This window comes from Sitodiplosis mosellana, unplaced genomic scaffold, assembly GCF_009176505.1.
Source record: "Sitodiplosis mosellana isolate CC-2019 unplaced genomic scaffold, AAFC_SMos_1.0 Smas_scaffold_6166, whole genome shotgun sequence".
Lineage (NCBI taxonomy): Eukaryota > Metazoa > Arthropoda > Insecta > Diptera > Cecidomyiidae > Sitodiplosis > Sitodiplosis mosellana.
Window position 1 is genome coordinate 3,951,191 of NW_022601407.1, and position 25,528 is coordinate 3,976,718.

Here is a 25,528-nt window from a genome sequence, read left to right on the forward strand (position 1 = left end):
TCTCTCTCTCTCTCTCTCTCTCTCTCTCTCTCTCTCTCTCTCTCTCTACGTGTGTGCATGTAAAACGAAATCTTCCAAACAACAAATGGGAATTATCGTTGAAAATTGTTATTATTTTTTTTCTCTCGGTTCATGTGTTTTGCTTCTGGCCACTGCTGTTGGTCACTGCTGCTTTTGTTTGCCATTTCCAGCCATTATGGTGGAAAAAAAATTGTGCAATACTAATCATTTTCACATAATTCACCGTAGTGGTTGCTGTATGTGTGCGTATACGTGGGCTGTCTTTCGCAGTTTCGTTAACGAAATGGCCCAACATTTGTGCAATACCTCTGTTTGTGTGTTGTTTCCTCTTTTTTCGATCGGAATTTTTGGTCTCAATGTTTTCCTCGGAATTATATCAAGCAAATAGACGTGTGATTGCGTAAGTGATCACGGAAAAATTCGGCATTTATTGATTATATTTTCTGCAACATTAATAGGCTTTTGTTTCATTTTCCAGCCCAAAAATGACGTCCAAAAAACTTAATATTCTTTTTCCCGGTTTTTTTTTCACAGTCCTCTTCGGCGTTTGTCGTGACAAATAATGGCACATACAAAAAACACAGGAAAAAAAATGAGAAACGTTTCGTTTTTTCCTCAACAGAAACAAAAAAAATGCTGTATGAAAATGGTTTTGCATTTATTTATTTAGTTTTCTCTCTCTCTCTCTCTCTCTCTCTCTCTGGAATGAAGGTTATGAAACACCCATTAATGGGTCTCGGCTACCTTTTTCCAATCGGTTGATTGGACGAAAGTATACTTGCTCTTGAAGTCAGGCCACCCGACATTATCAATTGAAATGCATTTCTAATGTTTGGTTTGCATGTGAAAATTAAATTTTACATTTTCACTAACCCAGATTTGCATCGTTTGAAAAAAGGAGTGGGTTCGATGCCAGGCCCCGGCTGTAATTGACAAGCTGACTACGTTTGACATTTGTATGATCCCTATCGAGAGATTGGCACATTCTCAAATGTGCCATTGTGTGTGTCATGACGAGTCATTTCAAACATAACCTCATCTTTTTGATTTTTTGTTGGTGTAACATGCACATTTTCATTTTATTATCAAAAAAACGCAAATAAAAAAATTTAGCTTTTATTGCACTAATATCTAACAACGGGAAACAATGCGTTGCACTTGACACAACAAACTTTGAGGTTATGTTTAAAATGGCACAATTTCGAATGTGCCAGTCTCCCGATAGGGTTGTTGACAACCATTGGCAACGACGCTACTTACCGAGGCTACCGCAACGAGCGCCACAATAGTGGTGGCCTGAAGCCAGGCTCTGTTCGATGCATACTGCATTGTTACTTCGTTTCACTCGTTCATTCCGTTTTTTTTAATCCATCGATGCACAATTCCAAATCACATTCAATAAACTTCGAAATGTGCAGCACCAAGAGAAGAGGTGTGTTCGTCTAATTTCATTAAATGCACACTCACATACTCTTTCTCTCTCTCAAATTGCAAAGGAACGTGTATTAATGACGCAAATACCAACCGATTCCCCAGAGCGATCAAAATACGCACACACACACACACACTCACATTTCTGTTGATAATGTAAACAGTTTGTTTTGTATATTTTGTGTTCTGGCGCGTAATTAAACCCCATCATTAGTTAGCGGTTGTTTGCAGAAAAAGGTGTTCGTTCGCAGAATGAAAGAAAGATAGAGCGCATTTTGAACTAGCGGTTGTTTGAGAATGTCCATATGTTTTCTCTATTTATGGTCCAATGACAGTGAAGTTCATAAATAGAAAACATCCGGTGATCAAAACAAAATCGGATGATCTCGAAAATGATATATACATATACCTACATGAGGGTATGATTGGCTAAAATCAGAAAAGTGCGCCGCAACATAGAAACTGCCAGAAAACAAAAAAATAAACATTCAAACCAGCTAGTATCGCGCGTCATCATGTTGTTTCTATTCATCAGGCGAAGAGGTAGAGAAAAATTGCAATCGTAATTTCATAGCGTCGGTTCATTATGTCCTTTTGACTTCTACTGATTTCGTAATGGGCATCTCTATATGGTATATGTGTATGTATGTGAGTGTTTGTACGTGGTCGTGTGCCATTTATTCAACGACCAAATAACAACTCGCAACGATCTAATTAATAATAATGGAATTGATATCACCATGTTCTTCGAATGAACAAAATACATATATAAATGCGAGCGCGAGCGCGAGAACGTGGCCACGTACTTTGGATAATTAAGTTTTCTAATCACGAGATTTCGAAGCGTATTTCGGATTTTGTGCGATGACGATGGTAATAGCAGCAACAGTAGCGGCAATGGCTACGGCACCGTGTAGCGGCGGTAACCAATTGCGACAAATGTGAAAAAAAAACAAATAATTGCTTTGTCGTTACCGGATAATTCACGTTCGCTTGCGCACCAATTTTATTGATTATCCACCATTTTCGAATTGAGTGCATTGATCATCAACTATTTTCGCAGTGAGTCCGGCATAAAATTTTTGCGTTTTCACGAGAGAGAAAAAAAACAAGCAAATTGAAGAAGGAAGTGGTTGCGAGACCGTCCGAAGCGCGATACATCCTCATTTTTATGCTAGAAAGATATGTACCAATTTGGATGATGTTGATTTCATTGAGTGCTCGGTGTATTCGCCGAAAATACACAATATGTAAAACGTAAGTAGCACATGAAAATTCGTGATTTTGACTTTCGTCACACACACACACACACACACACCAACACCGCACTGACAAATGAATTGTGTAGGCATATAACTATAGCCTAATCGGTGTTGCTATAACTCGAACATATACATACGAAAACTATTTACTCTGACAACGTGCCGTGCTTTTTCGTGTGGCTGGCCCAGACCAACGTTTATTTGGCGCTATTTGTTCTCGAATTTTTTGTTGTTGCTGTTTACATTGAAAAACTTTATACGTACAAACCACGCAATCGTGGCTCTGATTATTAACGCAAGCACACAATGTTCGTAGAAAAATCTGTGTGTTGTTGTTATGATGTTATTGTTATTTCAATTCAGTGTGCCGTAACAAAGGAGAAAAACCTCTAAATTGATGGAAAAATGGGCAAAATGGCACTTTAAACCAAAGCAAAAGCAGAAGAAAGAAAAAAACGTGAAGAATAAATCCAGAAGTACAAGAAGACGGAACGAAATGGAAAAAAAACGATATGAACAAGGTGGCCAAAATGACTTTGATGGAAATAACAGGGCCGGGCGCTCACTCACAGACACACACACACACACACACGAGTTTCCAACTAGCAACTCGCGCAAATCACCCAACCATATGCGGGATAAAGTGTCTATTTTGCATTTTATGCTCATTTTCAATCACGTGCAAATGTGCGTCATGGTGCTATGTGCTAAATGCGTGTGCATGGTCGTGAACGAGAGTGGCTCGATTTTCGGTATGGGCGACTCAACTGTCATCACCATTTAGGAGCCAAGTGCGTTTTTGTGGTTGAAGTGCGAAATGTTTTCTCTCACTCTTTCGCGCAGCGCGCAATAAACAGTAGCTCTGCACAAAAATAACAAAAAACAAAGAAGAGGAAAAAACTACACAACAACGGAACACGAACAGCAGCGGCGTGACGAAGGCGAAGAATGAAACGAACAAAAAAATGATAGGCACTTATTTTTCTTGACCTTATTTGCGCGTTGAATACGAGTCGTTCGTTCTTGCTGTTTTTAGTTTTGTGCTTTGTGAATGGAGCGAGTGAGTGAGTGAGTGAGTGAGTGAGTGCACGAGCACCGCTATTTCTTATATCGTCGTGTTTTTCAGGTCAATGAATAAATTACTTTTACTTGATGTGTGCATATGGATCCTAACGAATGCATGCAAAATACATCGTCAACGTCAATAAATTTCGGATAATATTTGGATTTTATAGTTCACTGTTTACTCTTTATTTTTGCTTCATTCGTCAACGTCGTCGTCATTTCGTTGTTGTTGTTGTCGACGTCTTAGTCACTTGGTGCTCGTTTCCATAATCCATTCGTTTTATGATATCGTGTCACTGTGTCCTTTGCCCTTGGCAAAAATCAAACGAAAGAAGAAAATAGTCGTGTGCGCGCTACCGTTTTGATTGGCCATTAAGACCGGTGTTTTACTATTCAAATGAATTATATTCCGTACGCAAACGAAATGGATTCGATGGCGAAATCGCGATCGAGCACACACACACACACACACACACACACACAGTTCAGTGCATTTTAAGCGCGCTTCGAATGTGATTGATGGACATTTATTTGGTTTTTATTCGCTACATTTCAGTTTGGCTGTACGTTGTAAATACACAAAAAAATGTCCATCATTAGTAAAAAGAAAAGAGAAGAAAAACAAAATTCGCTCTCTCGATGTGTGTTTTCCTCTCATTTTTGAGTCGATTCGCTTAAGTCAGCTTGCCCTCTGCAAGCAAACCGAAACACAAAGAAACTCCGGAGAAAGTACCAGCATCTAATTAAGATTTTTGTGATTTATGTGTGTATATATTTCCATTTCATTCCTTCGCCTCCAAATCAGACGGTGATTAATCAACTGAATTCATCTCAAAAGTTTCGCTGTCGATCGAGATCATGTACAGCATTCGGTGTGTGAGTATGTCATTCGTAACACGCCAGTCACATCGATAAATGATATGCCGATTTATTTTTTTCTTTCTTCTTTTTTATTTTGACATCCAACAAAATCTGAAGTGACACACAAAGAGTTTACAGTTGACGTCAGACATCACCAATCGGTAAACTGAACGAGAAAATTAAAATTCGACAACTGAAACATGTCGACAAGCGAAAAATCTACATTATTTTGAGTGTCGCCCGCTTTCGTTACAGCACTTTGAAATTTCGACCCGCAATTACGGCCAATGAAGACACAGTATTAAAAATGTTGGCTTGCAGTTTAATTATTCACTTTAATAAAAACTAGAACTCATTCCAAATATTCTTTTTGGATATTCCAATTTTTTTTTATCCTTCTTTTTTCTGTATTTCTTTGCATGAAATAATCAAATTCATTGACATCTTGTGGCATTTTCATTGCGAGAAAAAGGAGTGTTTTCATTGCTGAAGGCAGAAAACAAGTGATGTTAAAGTATATTTAGGTCCTGTTTAATACTTTCTATCAATAAAGGCCAATTTGAAAGCGACGAGTCTCAAACGCGCGCTCATCTAATAATGCTCAAGTATTATTTTAAGACCATGCTTGCCCGTTCAATCAATTCCGCTTCGGAAAACCGAAATTTATGCGAGTCAAGCGCGTTATGGCTCGCATTTTAAGCTGACCAAAAATTCAATTTCGAAACTTAATAAGAAGCACTTTTGCAACATCCTTCCATCTCACATCGTTCTCTCGCTCACTCTTTTTTCCGAGCTTCTAAAAACCAAGTAATTATTTTCTCTATCTGTTTATCGAGTCGATTGTTGTTGTTATTTTATGCTCAAGCTGATCTGAAAAACGGTTCCAACATTTTTCAGTCAACATTTGCTTAGCAGAATGGAGCAGTGTGCCGACTTGAAGCCGACGAACAATAGAGTGTATATTGAGTAAGATAAAAATCAATTGCTCCAAACCGAAAATCCAATAAAATGTTTCATAACGTCGGTTTGGAAAAATAAACAGACCATATTGCTGCAATAAAACGCCACAGAACCAAAAAAAATATATATAAAGTAAATAAACATGTTTCGATGTAAAGTTTTCATTTTAATCGTTAAAGCGAGTGGAAACAACGGCACCGAGCAGGCAGAAAAAACCGTTTACTTGGAAGTTTGTTGCTTACTCGCAGAAAATTGCTCGTTCGTCCTTTTTGCTCGGGAAAATCCAACTTTTATCAAAAAGTTGAATGTTCGTTAATCGCTGCAAACATGTTCAAACCGCTTTCGCTTGCATCAACTTTGTCACACGATATTGTTTGCAGTGTCAACCTGAGATTGGACCAACAAAAAAATGTGTGAACATCTGTTCCAATTTTTTTCGTGTCACAAACCTTTTCATCTTTTTCGGAGATCGATTGTTATTTTGCGAGTTTCCAGCAAAATACACAAGTCCGTTTCAATATTTAATTGTATGGTCGTTGTTATTGGTTTTTCGTTTTCTCATCCTCTAACCGGCCTCGGAATGTGTCATTTTTCTTTTCGAGTAAAATTTTGCGTGGGAATACACTAGCACGTTAAAACACACAAGAAACGAGCCCGCATTTCTTGAAACCAACTTTTGTTGTTTGCTTTTGACATGATAAAAAGAAAAACCGTTGACTTGCAAGTCATCGAAGCTAAATTTGGCCATTGATAATACATCGAGATAAATATACGTGAAACTATTGAACACGCACACCACCACCAGTGCTCGGAAACGAAACATTAATCATTTTTTTGCTGCTTCTGCTGCTGCGCACTGTGGCAAAAATTCTAATGTTCACATACTATATAATTGGAAATGGAATGGCGATAGCCATTGAACGTGGTGCATGTTTTCTCGTGTTCTCTCATTACATCCACTGAATTTAATTGTTTCGGAGACTTCCATTATGTTTTGAGTTTCCGTTTTCTTGTTCTGTTTTTTGGACTTTTTAGTGTATGGGTGTTATTTTTCGTCTTTCCTTTCTTATACCACACCTTGTTTCATTTTCCATACCATTCGAAACCGACTAGCTGCTACTGAGAGAATTTTTATTTCACTAAAAGTAGAAAAAAAACAAGACCGCAGAGCTTCGCTTCGCTCCGCTCTGCGTTCTTGAGTTTTTAGTTACTTAATCTATTTTGTTGTTTCACAACAAACTATTTTTTGGCGCACTACATAAAATGTATTTCATCAAAGTAACTTTGAAGTAATATATTTATTTGCAAAATGAATTACAAGATTCTTGGTTTTATTTCTTTTTTTCATTAAATAAAAAATATGAGCATTGAATCTAAAATCACTTTAATTCTGTACAAGACACAGAAAATATTACACGAAAAATTAATGTAATTTTTAAACAACATTTGATAATAAAAATTTGATTGGCGCTTTGAGATATTATGCACCTATTTGTCATTACTGCCACTGTTTTAAATTAAATAAAAAATATGAGCATAAAATTCAAATTCACCATAATTTGTTTCAACACTCAAAAAGTATCTAGACGAAAAAAAAAAGCAGATTAGTAGCTCTACATTTCATGTAGTGCTAATAACAGAAGAAGCAGCAGCAGCAAGAAAAAAATATTTTAAAGAACGAGAAGTTTGTTTTTGTTGAATGAATGCACGATCTCTCAGTGGCATTGAAAGCGAATCGACGGGAAATTCTGAACTTTATTTCGGCTGTGTCTGTGAGTCGTCATCGTCGTCTTCGTGTAGATTCTGTGTTTATATATTATTTATTTATCGAACACGATACATATGCAGCGAGCAAGATAGAGAGAGAGAGAGAGAGAGAGAGAGAGAGCGAAAGGGCCTGTAGCAGAGTTTTCACAATGTCTGCTGGCATTTTGAAATTAAAATCAAATAGAGTGGCTGGAGGTGATAACAGCCGAATTGAACGAAATGCATTTGTCAACAATGTCAAGTGGATCTGTGTTTCTCTCTGTGTGGGTTACTATGTGACTGTGTCTGTCTGTGTTTGTGCGAGAGCATGCTACTGTATGCTGGCAATGCCAAAGCCATATCTCATCAACAATTGTGCAGAGGCAAAAAGTTATGTTATTCATGCAAAACGTGCGATAAAGAGAAGTTCCTTTGCCGTTGGCTCCAGCAAAGTCATTGGAATGTTGAACATACAGTTTACAGCAAAGGTGAAGATACACACTGATCAATTGAGATTATTGTGTTTTGTTTACCGTTTTCTTCGTCTCTCACTCTCACTCTCTCTCTCTCTCTCTGGCTATATCACACTGACACACACACACAAAGTGTTGTTTCTTTCTTTTTTGCGTTGGACTTTCAGCTTCAGAGATAAAGTTGCACTAGCAAATCAAATACTAATGTGCATGCAACTATTTTAAAGGTCACTGAAATATCAAGTGTGCTCTCGTCGTCTACCCTCAATAAGTTTTCAGTAATAATTCCATTGTTTGAGTTAAACGAAAATGTCGAATTTTGCAGACGCACAACGTGCCGACGCGCTGAAGTCTCAAGTCTAATAGCATCTAGTATCGCATATTGGGAGTATTTTGTAAACGAACAACTAAAAAAGCCATTGAAAACAATATCACAGAACATCAATAATTTCCATTTTCGAAAACAAAGCGATGCTATGCATCGACAAAGTTGGCTCTTGCATCGGGTGTGAGTGTTGTGGCTTGCTTTTTCTATCCATTCGCTTAGTTCGATAGCAACAAGTCGAAAATGGTTGTTTTGCAGTTGAATGTACCATATAGTTTATGAGTTGTCGACAGTGGTTTTTTTTTCATCTTTCTCCTTGCTAATGTTGTTTTGTTTTGATGTTTGTTTTCGTAATTTTAGGGATTTTCACAGCAATCGAGAGGAAAGCGTGAGTAAGAGCGCGAGAGAACGACTCTCGAATGGATTTGTAATAGACACCCAAAGTGATTTTAATGACCCGATGTCGGGCAAATGAACTTCAACTTTCAAGCAACATTCAGGATGTGTATTGGAATTACACACATATATACACACACAGCACTGTGCTTATTTATGGCAAATCATTTAATTTAACCAATGCGCAAAGGTTACACAGTGACATGCACATTTCTCCATGTAAGTTGTTTGCTCTGTGTCGAAATGTGTGTGTGTGTGTGTGTGTGTGTGTGTATTTCTCTTCGGGCGAAAAAGTGTATCATATTTCTTTAGGGAACTATGACGTTTGCAGCAATACAATTGAGGTCGATGTTCGGATATGTGTGTTTGTGCTGTTTCTTGTTTACCCCAAACACTCTCTATCTCTCTCTCTCTCTCTGTATGAACTCACTTGATGAGACAAAGCTGTGTTCTGTCAAATAAAACAGGAAACATTTCCGATGCAAAGTGTTTACTTGGTTGGTTTTACACCTAACGCAATGATACTCAACCGAAAATCGACACCGATCCAACATTTCCTCAAAGACAGAAGAAAAAAACGATTGAATATGGTTGCTTGTCTGGCGTCATCGTCAAAAATAGGCTAAAAAATACACCGACTCTCGCTCACACCACAATTTGAACAAAAGGAACATGCAGGCAGACAAAGTCACGATGTGCGGTCTTTTAATTAGAAATCAACCGAAAAAAGAAAGAACCAAACAAAAACAACAACAAAATGTTTTTTATCGAAAAACTCCATCGCAACTCTCCCACATCGAAACTATCGAAATTCCTAATTAGATTACAACCAAACTACCTTTCGTTCGAGAAAAAAAAACGTTTCTCTTGATTTTTTTTTCTTCATCACATTCAGTTCTCATATGGTATTTTCGTTTTGTTTGTACGTTTATCGAAAACGGTTTTTACGATAGAATTTCCTCTGCCGGCTTTCTTTTAATTATAGCAGCGCTCCAGCTATGCTTTTGTGTGTGTGTGTGCGTGCGTTCCTCTATTTGACAAGCATTTCGATGCTGTTCAACAACACATTACGCAGTTCATTTTCAAATATTGCTCCATTGTCTTTGGTGAATGGACTGCATGACACACATTAAAATCATTGATTTTGTGTTCCATCAGGTGCTTTGAATGGTTGTGTGTGTGTTTCTATCTTCTGTCCTTTCCATTCACACGAAAAACAAAAAAAGGTGAAATCAGATCAAAATGTAGAATTAATCAAGCGATAAGGAAGAGAATTTTCGTGCTCATACGTGCACGTCGCCGACACGAAACTATTTCTCTCTCTCTCTCAGGACTCTTACGCAATTGTGTACACAGCGGGTATGGCATTTCGGATGTGTACTTTTTTATCTGGTGAGATAAGGAAGGAAAAAAACGATGCTTCAGCACTCAGAAATGTGAGCCAAGAGCGAGTAAGGGAGATAAAGAGAGAAAGACAGAGCTGCATGTGATGCACTTCCTTATATAGACAACTACGTCCAGAGTGAATAAAAAAACGCATTCGGGTAACAGCATCGAAAAGACGAGAATGGTTCTTTTTGAAGTGCCATCGAGTCGCGCTTCGACAAACAATGACCAATTCCGTATAACTTTATGGTTTTTATCTCATGGTACGTAGTTTTTTTTCCTCTCAGTGTTTCTGTTGATTTTCATTTTTACGTTTGTGTTCTTCTTTTTTTATGTGTGTGTGAGTCGTTTGACTTCAAACCGTTTCGTTTTCTTTCATACGTATAGACTTTTCTCTCTCTCTCTCTCTCTCTCTCGCTCTTCGTCCGTCGAACGTTGTGTACTTTATGCGTGTTGACCGTGTCCAAAGCGAAAAAAACCGTAACGGCTGTTTCACAAATGTTTTAGTGAGCAACAAAAACATTTTTTTTCGCTAAAGTGAGCGTTAAGAGGCCGCCCTGACACTGTGTGGCGGCCAACAAACGAATGCACATACTCGGAGATAAGAAAAAAAAGAACTAAAATGCAAGAGCAACAACAGAAAATAAAAGACAAAACGTACAAACTCAACAATAGCCCATAAAATGAACGTTATTCCATCGGGCAGACGATGAAGACGATCGAAATTGGTGTGTGTGTGTGTGTGCGTGTAATGATTATGAGCCAAGAGAATATTTTGTGCTGAGATGATGAAAAGCAAGTAGAGCGCGGTAATGTTAAGTGAGATAACAATAAAATAGTTTCGATGTGGCTGCGTGTGTGTGAGTGTGTGTACATTTTTTCTTTGAGATGTTTCTTTTCATTTAAACTGCTACACATGAGAACAAGAAGTAGAAAAAAAACAACAACGATATTTCCACACACAATAAAAATAACAGATAATAAAAGAGTAAATGTTGTATTCGTTGGGTTCTGACGGATGGCGATGATTTGGTAACTATTTCGTTTTACTGGGAACCGAACGCTCTTGCTCACTCGTTCGTTCGTTCGCGCACGCCCGCAGTTCGAATTTCAATGTTCACTTGGGTTTCTATCAATGATAAATGAGTGAATTATCAGGTCAAGCGCTGGCGTATCTTTTCATCTCTATCTCATTTCTTTATTTTTTCTTTGATTGAATTGCATCTCACCACACTTCTCTCTTGATATGCTAAGGTGGCCATCGTTGACGCTGACTCACTAACAACGGTCTCAATTTTTTTAATTACCACAACACCTTATTCATAAATTTTTTTCGCTCTCTTCTGTTCTCTTTGCATTCTTTGGTTTGCACTCAATCAAACAAACGTTTTTTTTTCGGCTGCTCGGGGAATTAAAATCGCACAGCATCGTCATCAACGCCATCAAAAAATAAACGTGCATGACCCGCTAACACCGATTTTAATTTATTAATAACAATTTGTCATTTATTCGGCGATTGTTCCATAAATGAATAAAATTCGGGCGAAAAATTAATGGCATTTTATTGCCTTTGATATTATTATTATCGTTTCAGAAGAATATAAATAGATGCTTATTGAATGGCGCTCGTTATGACAATGGGGAATAAATGATGAAAAAAAAACAACAACAACAACAGCAAACGATGGGAATTGAAAAGACAAAACGGTCGAAAACGGCATTTGCAGAAACGACGTCGTTGTTGTATTGTTGTGTGTGTTTTTTTCTTCTGTGTGTTGAGTGGCTTGTTGTTGTTATGGTCGCATGAACAAAGAATCATTTTGAAAATATCAAGGCTTGTAAAAGAGCAATATGGGGACTTTGTCATCAAATAACAACAATAAAAAAAAACATGAGATGGATAGAGAAAGAGACAACATCAACAATAATTTGAATATTTCTGTTGGTGTTTTGTCAGTGTTCGCGTGTTCTCATCAGTTGTTGGCGAAATATAAATCGTGCCACCATGAATATTGTACTCGGCATTCGATGGCCTTTTGTATCGAATAAATAAAGGAAGAGAGTGCTCTAATTTTTCTTCTTTTTCTTTCTCTCTATCTCTCTTCTGCTGTTGTGTGCTGTTTAGATGGTTTGTCCTCAATTCGTTCCAATTCTTTTGCATCTCGTTCGGTCCACAGAAAATATCAATGAAAATTTTCAATGCCATTATATTTACATCTCAATATGATTTGATTTTTATTACGTCTTCTTCTCTTCTACTCGGTTTTTATTTTTCTTTTTGTTATGTGTGTGTGTGCGCGCTATTTTTTCGTTACTACGTTTTGATGCAGTAACCTCGGTTTGGTTTAAAAACCGCATTAAACAATGAACAGAGAGAGACTGAGAAAAAAAAACCACACTTTTATCATAAACGTTAATCCCTTTGGCTTATGAATATAAACTTTGAAAATCTTTCTTTTCTATCGGTGTGCACACATTTATCCGCTTATGCTACTGTTCATTTTGTTTGGTTTTTTTTATACGTTCAGTGGATTGACATTCGCGCTGCTTGATGCTTCATAACGTAAGCGTGCACGTCTTCAATTAAATCATTTGGCCCCGTTAACGTGAGTAATCATGATTCATTTAATCCACACCACGAAACGATGAAAAAATATGTTTAAATTGGCCAAAGACAAACAGATAAATTCATAAATTCAGACGTTTTATATGATGGAACCAAAACAAAACATCGAGCACAAAAAGAAAATCTATAGTATTATCGAGGCAAATAGAGAAAAAAGAGACAAAACATAGTGTTTTTTATTTTGGGACCAAAACAGAAGGAAAAATATAACTGAAAAATGCTCATTTTCATGATGGATTGGTAAAAATTGGTTGTGAAATGACTGAGAGGTTGTCTGGTGCTTTTTTTCGTTTTGTTTGTGCATGCATTACACAATCCATGTTTTTCGGGTATGTTTGGGCGCGCGTGTGTGCACGCCGAGAGAGGGACAGAGAGAGAGAGAGAGAGAGAGAGAGAGAGAGAGTGAGTGAGTTAAGTTTGATTGGCAAGACGAGAAATGCGTTGGCCATTTGGTGTGAATAAATAAATATGTTTGGAAAGAGTAAAGTGTAGAAACAGTGACTTAAATTTATGCTTCGCATCTCTCATTCTCTCTATGTATCGATTTTAAACGCGTGATTGCCAGACACTGGGTCGAATAACAAAATACCAATTAAATGTGGATTAAGTGGAAATTATTTGGTTTTGATTAATGCTTCAATTTTTCGATTGCCGCAGTCGGAGTTTTTGAGAGAAAAAAAATGGTCGGGCGGAGATAAAAAGGCAGATAGGACAAAGAAAAACGAAACTCTTTTCTTTTCACTTCGGAAGACAAAGAAAAGTAAGATACAGTTTTAATCTCTATTTACATGTTTATCGTCGGCTAATTGAAAATTGCTTTTCTTCTCTTCTCGAAAATGTGCGATCGCTTGTAAGATTTCATCGAGCTGCAGGTTTTTTTCTGGTGGAAATTTGGCCGGTTTTGAGGCTGAGATAGAGTGAGAGATTGAGAGGGAGACAGTCACTCGCTGTTCTGTAATTAACTGAATTCCAAAAGTTTTGCCAGTCCAAAAATCGGACTAACGCAATCGCAATCGATTACAGAATACTTAGAACTGCCTCGTTTTTCTCTCGCTCTGCTGTTCGTCACTGCATTCGCCTGTTATTCAACATGGAATTCTAAAAATATTTATTTTGTTGATTGAATACGATGTTGATATAATATTTCGAGCTAGCAACTCAGAGACCAAAAGAGAGAGAGAGAGAGAGAGAGAGAGAGAGAGAGAGAGAGAGAGAGATAGAGAGAGAGAGAGAGAGGGAGAGAGAAACGGCAAAATCCATGAATTCGTGCTATTTTCATTGTTCGTTTATCATGAAATGGCTTTTTCGCGTGTGTTCGCCCAACTTATTTGCTATCATTCATATTGAGGGCCTGTTCAATTGAACACCGTGTCGCTTCGTTCATCTCCTTCCCATTGATGCAAGGAGGGGGGAGGGGGCATATTACACAAACTGTAAAATGCGTTCTCATTCAGAATGATTGCTTACAGTTTTCGTTTAGTTGTGTGTTACACATCTATTTTATAAATTTCCATATTGCGTTTTGTCAAATAAAACGTTTTGTTTCTTTCTCATTAACAAGACGTCGGCGACGACACGAAACCGCACAAATTTCGGTTGGCATCAATCCCAAAATTATCGTGTGTTGTGCTCCAACTCAATTTTGCCGCTCAGAAAAAGTCGATAAATTGTTATTTCCTGGTCGCATTTCAAAAAGGAATGAATTGCACACACGATGAAACTTGACCGATGAGCCGGATGTTAGCATCTAATTACTTGAGTTGTATGCCAGCGAAAAAAAAATAGCGGTTGCCTGTGCACGCTTTTTGAATGCTTGCAACATTTACAAAACGCTTGCAAACATACACACATGGAATGAATGACGGATGACATGGCAGGATCGACATGGCATAAGGCGTATACACACGTCAACAGATATGACTTGATTTGTCGAATGAACATTTATTCTTGTTATTTATTTTTTTATTTTGCAGTCGAAATCGAACGTGGCCGAGGTATTGTAAACATGGTTGTTTCGTCTTTTCACTGCATGTGAATGCCACATTTGACATGTTTCAATTTTGTGAGTGCATGACACAAAATTGCTGGTGAGATGAATAAAAGTCTCACTAGTTAATTGAACATACGCTTTTATTATTTCGCTTTGACAAATATCGCTTGACGCTGATTTGAAAATCCATTCGAAAAGTGACATTTTATCGCTGGTGAGAGAGAGAGAGAGATCGTGTGGCCCATTTTACGTTTCACCATCACCAGAATACTATGGAGCTCCCATTGTTTGCATACATACAATCAATAGCTTCTCATGTGATCCATCAATATGGGCATCGTTTATATACGTCATTCATCCAATACAAATACAACACACAAAAAGAAGTAAGTGAAATGCAATTTTTACCTTCAAATTGAATAAAAAGGAGAGAGAGAAAAAAGCAAACACACAACAAAAAGAAACACTTTGAATCGGTGAACGAGCGAGGCAAGCGCTTTGCGATTTAGAATCACGGTGAAACCGAACGATGAAATTTGAATGAAAAATGCCGCATTCGCATAATTAGATGTTGAGTTATTTCGCCAGCGATGCCATTTTTCTTTTTCATTCTTCTCCGTTTTTTTTTTCGTGAATTTCATTTCAAAGCAGTTTCCAATTGAATAAAAAAGAAGAAAAAAAAGAAGAAATATAGCGAACGCCATTGTTTTCGATGAACTTGAAGATTGTTCAACAAATGGTTTTTGAGCACTTTCACCATTCTCTGTTATGTACTCATTGAAATTATAATATAATGGCGTGAAATCGTTTTTACCCGAGCACAGCACAACTAAAATGGAGAAGACACAAGAGAGGAAAAACAAAACTTCGACCGAAGAAAAATTGCCACCATTGAGAGTGTGATAATGATCAATTTCAAAGCATTTTGAAGAGCGAGCGACCCGAATGTTATCATCAGCCAAACATCAAGAATTTAAACAACGATCCATATTTTCATGTTTGCTACACACATTTGAACCTGCTATACGCAACACAATAAGGATTAGTACGTCACAAGATCGCAGGCAAACAGTAATAGCATCTGCGCTGTGATGACTGTTGGATAGAAGAATGAAAAAAACAACAACTGCTATTCAACTATTTTGATCAATAAATATCAAATTGAATCCGCTTTTGTTTCACCGTTTATTTGTTCAGTGTTTTTTTTTCGGAATAAATTAAGTTTTTTTCTTTCGTTGTTTGAACAGACTCACTGTTTGAACTGACTGTTTTTTTTTGCGCTGGGTCGGAGAGTTCACTTTGAATATGGTTACTGTTTGATGTTGTACTCAAGCTATGTTATCATTCAGCAACACCGAATGAAATCAAGTTAAAACGTCTGATGCGAAAATCCGCAACTGAACCAACTCGCTTGACTTTTGTTTTTGTGAGCATTTCGGGCGACGTAAAATTTGCGCGTCTGCATTCACTGAGCGACTGGAAGCGGGTAAGTGTGCAAAAGTGACGAGTGACAGTGAGATAATGATATAGAGATACAAGAAAAAGAGATGAGATGACATTGGCACGAGGTAGATTCCTATGAAAGGGCATGCAAATGAGCGCCTCATTAAGTGTTTCACCTTTTTGATTCGAAGCTCAACGTGGTACACTCTTTCGAGTACACCGAGAGCGAATTTTCGTTTTGTCAAATCCATCCCATTTCTCGTGTGCATTTACACACTTCCAATATGGACTGAGACTCACTAGTATTTATTATTTTGACGCTGAATAATTTAACGAAAGTATTCCATCAAAGTGTGACCTGGCACACCGAATCCGAAATGTAAATAAAGAATGCGACGACACTGAACGCGCCGTTATCATGTCAAACACACCGGGCTAACTGACATTCATGCCGTAATCTTGCAAATTATTTGTAAATAAAATAAGTATCGTGATGAAGGAGAGTGAAAAAGGAAGGTGGCACGTAATGTTTCAGTGATAGCACCATAAATAAAGGTCATTTCGTCTGCTTAATGATGTGTCGAATTTCGTGTTTATGTTTCATTGATTCTTTTTCCGTTCTCTCTCCTCTCTCTCTCTCTCTCTCTCTCTCTCTCTCTCTCTCTCTCTCTTCTCTCTCTCTCTCTCTCTCTCTCTCTCTCTCTCTCTCTCTCTCTCTCTCTCTCTCTCTCTATCTTTCTGCCTTTCTTTGTGCGAATTTTCAAGTTGGTCGGGGGGTCGGTGTGATGCCCGTTCATTCATAATGGCAACATGCTGCAGTAAAGCCGCAATTTGAATATTTTGCAACAGCTTCTTCAAAGATTCATCCCACGCATTTTCCACGCCAAAAATAGATAGGATTTCATCATTTGGACAGTTTTTGTGTCGTTTCTGACAAGGATCATGAGTGTTTTTGTGCTTCGATGAGAGCACCGTTTGAGCATTTGCCTTGCCAACATATTGCAACTTGGTGTGCCACGTTGTAACGCCAATCAAATTTTTGTTGTGGAATGAATTAAAGGATCTAGCCGCAAACGTCAAAAGTTATCAATTCAATATTGAAGTATCGGCATGTGCACACGCACATCTTGTTCCACTTTCGAGGGGCCACACTCACATCTGGAAAGAGAGTGAGATTGAGAGAAGAACTGCGTTCGTCGGTACGAAATGCGTGCACAACAACAAAGCACTGAATTCACTCCTGTTTGCTCTCGCATTCACATATTTTGAATGCGTATGCGTGGGATGAACGATGTGTTTTCTTGTGTCGCTCTCTCTCTCTCGCTCTCTTTCTTCTATTCATTTCCCTTCGTTTTTAGAAAGCGTATTCTTTGCGCACAATATCACAATCGTTCCATCAAATCAACGAAAAATCAACACGGTGTGCGGATGATTTTGTAATAAAACGCACTTATGTCCTTTTCAATTTTTGCGTCTTATTTTACGATTTACGTGAATAATGTTTTGCCGTGTATTTTTTTTTTCACTTCCAGCACAAATGCGTTTTTCCATTCATGTGAAGCAAGTGGCAAGCACAACGTGCGTACATGTTTTTATTGTTCTTTGTGCTCGCTGACTGGCTCAAATAGAAGGAAAAAGAGTATGCGTTGTGTATCACTTTCTAATCTGTTTGCCGCCTCACCCACCGTTATTATGCGCATTTAATTCTGGAATCGCATTTCGAAATCTTAAAGTGCCACACACAGCAGCAGCTTTCAGCAATTGACAATGTGAATACGCAGTTTAAATAGCTCGTGCATAGAAAATGCGTCATAGAAGTGAGTGAGTGAGTATCGCGTTTTTTTTAACTTCTTTTCCGTTGTCATGTATTCGATACCTCTTACCCGCTGATGAAAGACGTATCTGCGAAATGTGACGTATCAGCAAGAATGTGGTGCCATCAGCTGCCGCTAACAAAATTTGTTACGAAATGCAAAGGCTTAAAACTCTTTCCTGGTCTCGAGAGATAGGGAAAGAGAGCGCGAGAAACGTACAAAAAAAACAGGCGCACACACAAAATTTCATAAATTCGCCATTCATGAATGTCGAACGAGATTTTACTGAAACCGTCTTACTATACACAATACTCACATTATTCGTACACACACACAGCTCGGCTATGAAGTAAACAAAGAGCTGTCGGGCCAAGAGTTTCAACATGCATACACACGCAAATGACATTAAGTAGAACGTTTCCCTTCTGTTGTCATGTTTAATGTTAAATAGATTTATTGTGGTATGTTTTTTGATCATGGTAATTATTACAATTGCGTCGTCGTAGTCGTTGTCTTGGCAGTGCTCGTTTTGTTAACACATGCGGATCGGATTGACCAGTATGCCGAAAATTGTGTTGATATTGTTTTTCATTTTGAACGTTTTGGTTCGAACTCGCGTGCTCGTGCTCGCAATCTATCTCTCTCTCTCTATCTCTCTCTCAATCGCGTCAGCAGCAGCAGTTACAGTAATAGACACAACGCGTTAACAGTGTACACACGCGTTGTTTATTTAAACACAATTCCAACTGGCTGCTTATTAATGAATCACATGTGATATAATTAATATGTTTATGTTCGAAGTAAACACGGTTGATTTTTCAGACCAGAGTCAGTTAGTTTTTATTTTGCCTGTCCCGTGCCTGCCTTTTCGACATGACCATATTATGTGTGTGTGTGTGTGTGTGTGTACACATTTTGTTATTTTTCTTCATGCATTCGAATTGGCTCACGTAAACCCTTTGTTCTCATTGTTTTAATGGCCGGGTAATTTGAACAACAACAACAGCAACGAAAAAAAAATATATGTTTCGCTATGACCATAACGGAATAAGAGCAACGATACTTGAATTGTATCGGAGTAGTTGAAATGCGATTTTATTTTCGCTGGTTGTTGTTGTTGTTTTTAATTCGCTTTTCTTCCTGCTTGGAATCAACGTCGTGCTTGCTCTTTTCCATTTATGATTGCAACACACATCAAATAAAAACAATGGTTCACAATTCTTTGCTATAATGTATTTGCATTCAATCAGAGAGAAAAAGGTAAGCGAGAGAAGAAAATGAAGCCATTTGAATGTTCTTTGCATTTTATTTCCAAAAACAAATTATCTGTCACCGAATCGGATAAGATAATTGTAGTGATTTTTTCTAGAATGTTCGAACACGTGTGTGAGAGGGAGAGAGCAGGAGACACACACGAACACACGAAGAGTGAAGGCTTGAATAAATGTGATTTGCACCATTGATCTGACTGTTTGATTTTCATTTCCAATACGGGCTTCGACACACCGAAAATCATCTGGAACGAAACGAATCGTTTTAGTGTTTGAGAGAAATAGATTTCGTTGTGTGAACCGTAGACCGTGACAAAATCATCCATCAATTTAAGCTGTAGCCGTTAATAATTACGCCGTGCAATTGATTTTTAATGTCGGACGAGAATTCAATTAACACTTGAGACTCTCCGACTGACGAGCTTCATGAAATCGATTTTATACATTATGCGCGCGGCCACGTTGAAAATCAATCGGTTTTTGATCGCGAAAAACCACCGCCGTCACCGTCGTCGTCGTTGTCGATATAAGCATACATGCTAGATGGAAATATTCGATGAACGAATGGTTCGCAACGCACGTCGAATGAAAATATTATGATATAATCGGTTTTCTTGACTTTTCGATTTGCCGGCGCGCACTTGGACGTTTATCTTGACTTTTCATTTTCATCTTCTCGTTTCTCTTCATTCATTCATATTTCAAGTGCCAGCAAGTGAGTGTGTATCATGCATTAGGTGGCAAATTGAATCGAATCCATTTGTTGCGTATGTTTTTCTTCTTCTTCTTCTTTTTCGGAACATGTTATGTGGATACGTGCATAAAAAATGAAAACGAACGCAAAAGAGGGAAAAAAACACACAAATTTCGTTGTTACGTTAAGTGGAAAAGTTGAAAAGGAAAATCGAAGTTCGAACATAGACCCCGGAGGAATTAGAAACGCGTACACACACACACACACATCGTAAGAGTGATTACGAGTGTGAAATTACATGTAAATTTTTCGGTAATAAAACCCGCGACACACACGAAACCATTAAAGAGTTTTGCACTCAACTAAAAAACTATATGTCTTAATTACAAAATAAGGCGATGCGCAGTAAATTGAGCTCGCGCGTGCGATCGTCCATTCGCTGTTTCGTTGAATGTGTCGATAAATTCGCAACTAATTTCACGACGAAATAACAATGGCTTGATCGGATCTTTCACCGCAAACAATGTCTTCATTTTACCAGAGACGCGATCCGTACGATCGTTCTGCTTTTTATTCGTTCACACCATCATGTTTGCGGTAAAGTTTCGATTATTTTCGTTTTTCTTCTTCTTTTTGCAACACTTCCTGTTTCTTTAAATTGATTATTGGTCTAATGAAAAATTTGCGTTTGAAATCGAATCCGTACGGCTTTCACTTGGTGCTGCGGTCACAAAAGAGATCGAATCATTTTACGCAAAAGATTGAATTAGACCAAAAACAACGTGCATGCGATCACTTTTGCACATGATCACACACGCACATCGGGTGTAAACAAAAAGGGCAATACCTAAATTAAGACGTAAAAAAATAAACAAAATAAAAATAGTGAGATGAACTTACGCAACTAAGCCGCCGAAAAAAGCAACGGGTCCTCCGCCGATCAAGCGAATTTTTCGATGACATGAATCAAACAGTGACGATCGAGCATGTGCTGGTGGCGATGGATGGGTGTGTATGCCCATTATACCACCAGATGTTGGACCATGACCTACAATATGTGAAGGCGATCGCAACATGTTTGTTCGTTTCTTCTTCTGTTTATGTGTGTTGCTGTTTCTTGCACTCGAAATCAAAACGAAACACACACCAGCCAACAGAATATTGAAAAAAAACAAAATAACAGTAACAACCGCACACGCACGCACACTTTCTTTTTCAATGGTTGACGGTTAGTGTGTGACGACGCGCGGGGCTAAAATAGGTTTTCTGCAATTTGCAGTATTTTTCGTTGGTTTTTTTCTTCTCTTCTTCTTATTCTGCTACTTTATATGTCTGATTTTTTTCTTCTGAGTGTCGATTTCATTTGAACACTTCGACAGCTAAATTGAATAAAAACTGTTTTTTTTTCGTTGATTTTTTTTTCGTTTTCACTCATTCACATATACATTCCGTTTATTTTTCTTCCACTGTCTTTCTCAGCTAATTTTATGCAAAATTAAACACGTTTTTTTTTGTATAATTTTCAACTTCTTCGTCGTGTTCAGTTCATCCTAACTAGTCTATACGAAACAAATGGCGAGAAAATTAGTTCAACGAAATAGAAAGAAAAGAAGGTGAAATAGGTGCAATTTTAGTCGAAAGCAAATGATTGGCGGAATGTGTCTCTCTACGTCTGTCTGTGTCGGTAATTGAACAAAACAATAGACACGCAACGAAATTTGGCGCGCGCCAACATTCGTTTTGTAAATTTCTTGTGTGCGTGTGTTTGTTTTTTTCTTCTTTTAACCAAAAAAGCACCTCTCAATCCGGTGTTGCAATCGATTTGTTTTTATATTGAGGCTAATTGACACGATTCAAAAATCGCCTTCTTCATCGTCGTCGTCAACGTTTTTGTCGAGTGACAAAATGCCATTTTCAGCGTTTGATTTGCATAATTTCAAGTATCACCGAACCTCTAGTTAAAGGGTTTTCGCAATTTCAGCTTTGAAAGCTCCATGAAAAGTTTGTTTTCGAGCCCACAGATCTTTTTTTTCTTATTTCTTTCGTTAATTCGATGATGTGGTAACCGCATCGTGAAAAACTATTTTCAGATCAAGAGTGCATTGAATCATATTGAACATCGTTTTATAATAAAAGTGTCGATTTCGTTTCGTTCTGCGACATTTTCCCTTTCGTCATTCGTTTCACCGTCTCTCTGTCGCCCCGCTCGCTTGCTAGCTCGGCACATTAAATCACAAAACATTCGTCGTTGTCGTGGTTTTTCTTTGTTGTTGTTTGCTTTTAATTGTACCCATTCAATATTTTTGGCTTCGCTCATGTTATATTCCACGACTGCTGCCATTTATAATATGTGTATGTTGTTGTTTTTTTTTGCGCACATATCAATACACTCTTTAACGCACATTCACTGGTTTTTGTTTGAGGCAATATTATTCATATGCGATTATTTTTTTATTTCTTTCTCTGCCAATAATTCATTTTTTTTGTTCGTTTTGTTGTTTGTTTACGTTCAGTGGCTGTGCTCCTGATTGAAAAACAAAAATCAACATCAGCGACGAGTCAGCAGCGATTTTCGAACGTTCGGAAAACTATTAACCGAATTTAGCGATCAGGTTCATGACTTTTTGAATCACTGCATTTTCTGTGCATGACTACCAATTTGTTTATATTATTGGACGTTTGCGTCGTGCGGTTGTTCGTTAGCTCTCGCACAATTTCTATTGTTGCTTAATTCGCGTTTTATGATTTTTCATTTCAATCGTTTGAAGTGGAAAAAAGTCTATTATAAACAAATGACTTTGTTTGTTTGTGTATATTAGTCCAAGGCAATTTCTGCGTAGCTGCTGATTTCGGTCAATTTTTCCATCGATCACCGCAGCAACAGTAGTAAACAGCTGATTGTTTTCATATTGATTTTGTTTTTTTTTCTGTCACAATGTGCTCTCAGATTGTGCGAGGTGATGCAATCCATTTAGGTTTATAGACGCAACACCTCAAAATGAACCAAATGATTTTTCAGTGTGAATCGAGTCATACTTTTGTTTCGTTTGATTTGATCACTTTTTCCGTTCAATTTCGATGGAATGATTGCCAGATTTTCAATCATTTCTTCGATTATTATCACCCTGAGTACTCAATTCACTTTGTATACAAACTCTGTGTGATAATCCATTTTCGATCTCGGATCAAAAACTAGCTCCATTTAATCAAAGTGCTCGTGTATAATCACGGAATGGAGAGGAAAAAAAAAACGAAGAGAAGAAATTACATACGCACATCATTATGTCAACAACTAGCGATTAGATTAAAATTTATAGAATCTCAAATAATATAAATTTCAATTTAAAATCACACAAACACACTCACACACACACGCAAGGCGTAGATGATGATTGTTTTCATCGAAAGACAATTGAAGGAAACAACTTTCCGATTGATTGTTTACAAGAGAGAGAGAATAAAAATTTAAACGATACGATCGATTCGGAATTTCGCCGTTTCCATTTTTAGTGACACGCCAAAAACAACAAACAACTTGAAAATATCATCGATAAGTTCCTCCCAGTTTAATACTTTATGCAAATCGAGGCACGTCGTGCATTTTTCGATCGTTGACATTTCGTGTACAGCTTTCTTGCCGAACAAATGAACGAATGAAAGACAAATAAATTGTATCACGAGAGATTATCGTAACTTCTAACGGTTTATCAGCAAACTGTTTTTTCTTCTTCTTCTTCCTTTTAAACGAAAAAGAAAATCAATTTTAATATTGAATAAAACAAAAGAGGAGAAAAAAAGATTTTAAATTGTAGATGTTTGATTATAAATCGTGATGCTGATCAAAATCTAACAGTAATGCTCATTTGTAGTCTCCTGCCTCAGAGAGAGAGAGAGAGAGGAAGAAAGATAGAGAAATTGTCAATTTGCCATGCATTTCAAGAGGCAATCGCATAAAATGTGCGGTGAGATTGCAAAAAGGCAATCACTACAGAAATTATGTGACTTTCAGCTTCCGACCGCTGCCTTTTTTTTATCGGGTGATATATGTACATAGTCTACAGTAGTTGATTTAAAACCAAACAAAACAAAACATTTCAAGTCGTGCATTCAAATCCAAATCCATTACAATGAATGCAATTGAAATGACCATGTTTTCTCGTTAGCATCGCGAGAGCAATTGCAATTGACTTATCGTTGATTAATTGAAACGAAACCGCAATATTTACAGAATGCAAACGAGAGACGCGTTCTAGTTTCTTGGTACAAAATGGATTTTCTCCGAAAATAGCGTAAGAAACAATTTGCCGGATGTACTGTATTTTTTGTCCCCTTCTCCCCGATCTATCTATCATACAACGAACTGAAATGATTCGCTGAAATTGAACAAAATCATTATTTCAAATGAATTGAAATGAGAAAATATTTCGCAAAAACCAACATTTCGCTAGCATTTGCCTGCAGTGAAGCCAGTAAACTGCAGCAGGATCACCTCACTTCCATCCATATTCTTCTTCATTTTAATCACCTCTCTATAATCTTCATTCATTTAAACGCAAAACTTCGGAGATTCGCCCACGTCAACAGCGTTTGCCTTTCGATTTTTTATAGAACTATGCAAAGTTCAACGGAAAAATTCTCGAATGTCGAGAGAAATAGAGAGCAAAATGTGTATTTGTTCTGGCCAGGCGAGTTAGCGGACGGGTGAGCAGAATTAAGCTGTAGCTACATTTAAAGCGTGAACGGTCTCATTATTTTCATTAGAATTCGTTATTTTCAATCTGTTTCTCTTTTTGTGCATGTTTGTTATTTTCTTCTTTCTCCTCGCTTGCAACAAACTGAGTAAAGTGTTGAAATTCGTGCAAATCACACAATCTCTCTCCATACGGAACAAATTGAAAGCAATGAGAGAAACAATAAGAAGAAGATGAAGAAGAAAAAAACGCAACACCCGGCAAAATAGAGATAGATAGAGAGCAATAGAAGAAGTTTTAAATTCGTGGAAATGGTGAATTGAAATGCGGCGTGCGGCCATTAAAAGAATCACACACACAGCACACAAAACTAACGGAAGATGTAACGGATCACTACTTGTGCTTGCGGTGGCTGAACATAATCTCTTTCTTTCTTTCTCTCTCTCTCTCTCTATCTTTCTCTCTCTATTTCTGTGTCTATCGCTCTTGAAATGCAATCGCGTTCAAACAAAACACATCGAAAACAAAAATGTAATTGCTATTCGTCTGGGGCTGGCGACCGTGCGCTCACGCGCACATTGCGTTCAAAATGCATCGTGCGCGCAAATCAAAACCGTATGCAGATCAAAGGCAATAAAAAGTAAATAAAAGTTTAATTATGATAAATTAGCGATAAGAACTGAAAAAAACGCAGAGAGAGAAGAAAACAAAATTGACGCGCAGCCAGATTAAATTAATTAAAATACAACTAGAAGAAAAATAACTTGAGAAAACACATCTCAGAGACTGTGAAGCAGAATTATGTTGAACGTGAAGCAACAGATGAATTGTAGACCGAAAAAACACACACACAGAGAAGAAAAAAACAAAGGGAAATAAGTTATGACGAATAATTAATTCAGATATGATAGACACCGTTTAAACTTTGAGGCAATCCAATTGAAAAGCAACGACAACGAATCCTAGGAAAAATAATGTGTGTTGCATTTTTTTCTCTATCTCTTTTTGCCTTGTCTTACCGAAGATTATGTGTGTGTTGTTTGCACCTGTAATTTGTGGCACGACAACCGCCA

General features: G+C 37.6%; 1 protein-coding gene across 12 annotated transcripts in view; it reads right to left on the minus strand.

Annotated features, from left to right (window-relative positions):
* The window catches only part of LOC129575323 (MOB kinase activator-like 2), a 108,101-nt gene that overhangs the window by 38,188 nt on the left and 44,385 nt on the right, over positions 1-25,528 (minus strand). For 4 of the 12 annotated variants that reach the window (XM_055458706.1, XM_055458707.1, XM_055458708.1 and 1 more), the window contains exon 2: positions 20,665-21,323. The exons of the other annotated variants lie outside the window; for them this stretch is intronic. In XM_055458706.1, coding sequence (XP_055314681.1) covers positions 20,665-20,840 — 176 coding nt within the window. In that variant the 5' untranslated portion in view covers positions 20,841-21,323. The remainder of the gene's footprint in view (positions 1-20,664; positions 21,324-25,528) is intronic. 12 annotated transcript variants of the gene reach the window in all.